The sequence below is a fragment of the Carassius auratus genome, chromosome 35 (assembly GCF_003368295.1).
Source record: "Carassius auratus strain Wakin chromosome 35, ASM336829v1, whole genome shotgun sequence".
In the NCBI taxonomy this organism is placed as follows: domain Eukaryota; kingdom Metazoa; phylum Chordata; class Actinopteri; order Cypriniformes; family Cyprinidae; genus Carassius; species Carassius auratus.
This window is the reverse complement of record NC_039277.1, coordinates 5,208,266-5,212,984: the sequence shown is the minus strand read 5'-3', so window position 1 is coordinate 5,212,984 and position 4,719 is coordinate 5,208,266. Positions and strand designations below refer to the sequence as shown.

Genomic DNA, 4,719 nt, shown 5'->3' with positions numbered 1-4,719 from the left:
CTAACAGTTGTCTGAAGTTTGTTTGATTGTAATCCATAATACACACCTTTTTATCAAAGTTTTCTGACGTTATCAAGATGAATTTGTTCTGACAGTTTAACTCTGAGTTCTTGTTCTATTTTATTGCCATGCTCTAAACTATAGCAAGTAAACTATGATAATGTAAGAAATGTTGAAGGTATCTGAATACATTTTGGTTTGACTGTATATTTTACATTGTATTATTCGGTTTCTGTACAAATAAATAAACAGAACAAACTTACAAATGAAACAATTTCAAACAGGGCCCACTGGTACAACCAGCACCGGGGCCCCGCGAACCCCAGCTACAGCCCTGTGTGTGTGTAAGAAGATCATCTACAAGTGTGCAAATCTCATTGCAAGAATTCACATGGCTACTGATTTGCGGATGTACGAAATTCATCCATGACTAAAATACCTTCATACACCTGCTCCCTTTTTCATGATCACGCTGTGATCCGCAGCAGCTGGATGCAATCATCACATGTCAATGTCCATTGGCTCGTTTAGTTCACACTCGAAGTAGATTGGTGTCTCGTAGAGAAATCCCAATTCGTCGGTCACTAATGTGACTCAGTCACCGACTGGAATGGCTATATAAGCTCTCCCTCAACAACATGTACACATACTGAATGCAAGTTTCTAGTGCATCTTATCAGAGGAGAATCTCTAGTGACGGCTGAATCCTGAACTAACAAGATAAGGTTGTTTGTTTAATTACTGTCGCTGTGATGTTGATCATGTTTTATCTGGACTTCACTTATATGAAATAATTCTGGTTATGAACAGATTAAAAGCCACAAACTGTGTTGTGGAGCAATGAAGGTTTATCAGAGCGTCCTGCTACTTTTCTGCTGCCAGTTCTTTCACACTCTGGGTAAACTTTTATTTTTATTTCATATGTAAACGTCGCTGTATTTGCAGTCACTGATTTATCTTGGAATAATTTCATCTGTCTTCACAGCTTTAAACTGTAATGTGGTGAATGGTAACCTGAAGCAGATAGACGCTGGGTCTGGCTCCGTGGTTGGCGTGAACCGTAATGATGAGATATTCGTCCTGATTGATAACGTCTTCACAAAGATCAGCGGGTCTCTAAAGCACTTCAGTGTTGGTCCTGCTGGTCAGCTGGGGGTTAATACAGCAAACAACATCTTTAGGTTTCAGAGTGGCGGTTTTGTTAAGCTTGAAGGTGAAGACTTACAGAGAACAGAAGTGAAGACCAGTTTAAGCGGTCATGAATTTACATGTTGTGAAATGGCCAAATACATTTTATTATGGTTCTTATTAAACCTACTAGTCTTTAATTGAACCTGTTGATTGTGTTGTAAGGGCTTCTCAATCAGGTGGATGCTGGAGGTGATCAGATCATTGCAGGTGTCAATATGTATGATGACATATTCTGTTCAAATATGGATGCTAACAACAAATGGCTATCCAGTAACATTCCTTGGATTAATATTGGTGGAAAGCTGAAGTACTACAGCTGTGGTCCATACAGCTGTTGGGGAGTGAACCACAACGACCAAATCTTCATCATGAAGGTAATGTCAAAATGCTAAATCCAAGAGCTCTAGTACACCAGGTTTTTATGTACTAGAGATTATGCAAAGGTTTGAGTTTGACAAAACTGGGAAAGTCACTGGGGTGAAAGCAGCAAAATTTCTTGATCTGGCTGTATGATTAACTGGATTTGTGTCTTTTGGTCTTGTGCAGGATGTGTCGTCTAGTGTCTGTTCAGGGTCCGGCAGCTTTGTGAACATTCCTGGACTTCTGTCCATGATTGAAGTCGCAACTGATGGCAGTGTCTATGGTGTGAACTCTCAAGGGAGCTTATTCCGACGGTAAGCTGAATAATCATATTACAAGTTTTATGAACCAAATTATTAGCTTGTTAAATGCACATGTGAATACAGTATAAATGGAAACCAAATGCTTCATTCAAGGAGACCTTTTGTCTATTGCAGAACTGGTGTCACTCGCTGCACACCTGATGGCACAGACTGGATCCCTGTGGTTGCCTGTCCCAATGGTCACCAGCATGTGAGCTTTGACCTGGGAGTGCTGTGGGTCGTGTGTGTTGACGGCTCCATCCGTAAATGCAGTTAAGGCACTACACAGGGGAGCGGGAAGTCTTAAAATTCTGGCGGAGTGTATGCCTAAATGTACTTCTATAGTCTGTCACTGCAGCACAGGAGCTCAATCACTAACAGAAACCTCCAAGTGATTTGTAATAAAGTGTTCTGCCATTATTAACAAAAGCTTTACTTACTTTCCTTGCTCTTGAACAAAGAAAGCATCTCTCATTCATGTTGTGTACTTTGTTCTGTGGAGAAGTTTCAAGTGCTGCACAACCATGCACCGTAAACCCCCAATGTTATTAATAAAGAAATAAAGTTATCATAACTTAACATTACTTAAAATGACAAGTTTTGGTGTCAAATTAATCTGGTATGTTTAACTCATTTGGGAGCAAAATTCTTTTGACTTGGTGATATCCGGTTCGCGAACGAATCGTTCGACGTAACTGGGTCTTTGAACCAGTTCGAACTGAATAGTTTGAAGCCGTTCGTGTCTCCAAAGCCCCTTTCACACTGCACGTCGGACCCGCAATATTTCCGGAACATTGCCGGGTCGCCTTTTGCGTGAACGCAACCACACGTCCCGGGTCGGGGACCTTTTTTTGGCTCGTCCCGGGCGCTGTGTGAACAAAAGCCAGATCTAATTCTGTGTCGAAGCGCGACTCCTTTACCGGCTGTTTTGAAGGAAGATCAACGTTCGCGACGAAAACATATGTGCAAACTGTAATGAAGCAGAGATCAGTTAGTTCCTCACTTTCCGCGCTGACGAAGAGATCGTTCGCTCGCTTCAGTGAAAGTATAACGTGCCTAGCGTTTTCGACTCGTACATTACACGTCACACGCTGATGTCACGGGATCTTCAATGGTTGTGTGTGAAAGCACGCACATATACCGGGTCATCACTGGCAGTGTGAAAGTGCAAAATCTAGCGACCCGGGAACAATTGCAGGAACACTTTACCCCTGTATTTGCCGGAATGGCAGTGTGAAAGGGGCTCAATAGGCATTAATCCACAATGACCTAAATATTTTTATTGTTCCTCGTGGCTGACACTCCCTGAGTCAAAATAAACCAATATCCCGGAGTAATTAATTTCCTCAAACAGTACAGAGGTGTAAAGTGTTTTTTTTTTTTTTTTTAATTACAGTATTTAACTGGCAACAAAAGTTGACAATATCCTGTAAATACCTCTAAATACAATACGTAATAACTGCTGTAAAGAATTTTAACCGTAAACTATAAAATACTGATATAAATGAATCTTAATACATTTACAAATTAATAAAAACCTAACAAATAAAAAATTAAAGTCAATTATGTTGCAAATAAGTATTTATTAAAACTGGCAGAATGACATTACAAGGCTTTTACTGGTAAAATAAAAACTGGTAAAAAAAAAAGGAATATTCAAGGTCAATCAACAGAATTTGTATAATTTTTTTAAAGAAAAGGATTAAAATAAAATGCTGGAATCAACATTAAATCACAAATTATGTTGTTTGAGCTTATGTTCTATTAAATTAAGAATAATCCTGCAAAAAACAATTTAATAAATACATACTGAAAGTCCATCAACTTTCTGAGATGAGCTCACACATGAGGGTTCTTCCTCTTCTCTGCGATCTTTCCACTTGTTTTGCCTCTGTGTGTCCGTCTTGTATCCAGTGAGTGTTGTGATTCCAAGAAAACATCTGCAAGTAAAAACAAGTAGAAGCATCAAGATAAAGTTAAGTATTGAATGAAACTAGCTAAATAAAATAAATGTCAAAATTCTACTTATACAGTACAATCAGCATTTACCAGCAGGGCTGTCACCAGTGGGGTGAAAGGTGGTGACGATTATAGGGGCCCACGGCTGAGGGGGGGGGAGGGCAACGATCTCAACCGAATGGCCAGCCTAAAAATCCGATCTGGGGTGCGTTTCCCAAAACCATAGTTGCTAACTTGTCAGCAACTTAGTTGGTTGGCAATGGGAAATTGCATTGCAATCAACAAAGTTGCTAACTTAGTTAGCAACTATGGTTTTGGGAAACACACCCCAGGACAGTTGACAGGCCACTGCTGCGCATCGTCATGAAAGCTGATCATTTTCACGTGTTTAAGCTTTGACAATTTAAGCATTCAAAAGAGTTTAAAGCATTCAAACACAAGACTGAGTACTTTCGAGCTGTATTCGGTGCGCCATCAGAGAGCAGTGTCTCACGAACAGCAATACCGAACTCGAGCTCTCCTTCGCATCCTCCTGCTCCTGAACAAATACAAATCACAGTTTAAACATGCGAACAGAAAAATATGCTATGTGAAAAAGTCCAGTTCAGCACAGGCGCGCCGTGTTCTGTGCATACAGGGCACATTCAGAGAGACACGTCTCAAATCCATTGAACACTTAATTAGCCTCTTCTTGCTCTTGTACCGACAAATACAAAATGATACCTCTGTTGGAAAGTATGTCCGAAAAAACTGGAGAAAGTGCAGAAAGAAATCTATAATGGATGCGTTGTCTCTTAAAGTGACCGCGCCTAATTTTTATTTTAATATTAATCCATGAAAATCAAAGACAGAAAATCACTTACTGCTCTCGACTGAATTACTTTGTAGTTTTAACAAGAATTAATCC

At 39.9% G+C, this 4,719-nt stretch overlaps 1 protein-coding gene across 1 annotated transcript; it reads left to right on the top strand.

Moving 5' to 3' along the window:
* Positions 1-802: 802 nt before the first annotated feature.
* Positions 803-2,273, top strand: LOC113054163 (fish-egg lectin-like). Its single transcript, XM_026219512.1, has 5 exons — positions 803-898; positions 986-1,213; positions 1,354-1,565; positions 1,738-1,865; positions 1,989-2,273. Exons 1-5 carry the CDS (start codon positions 841-843, stop codon positions 2,128-2,130), a joined length of 768 nt encoding a protein of 255 aa, XP_026075297.1. The 5' UTR covers positions 803-840; the 3' UTR covers positions 2,131-2,273.
* Positions 2,274-4,719: the final 2,446 nt, after the last annotated feature.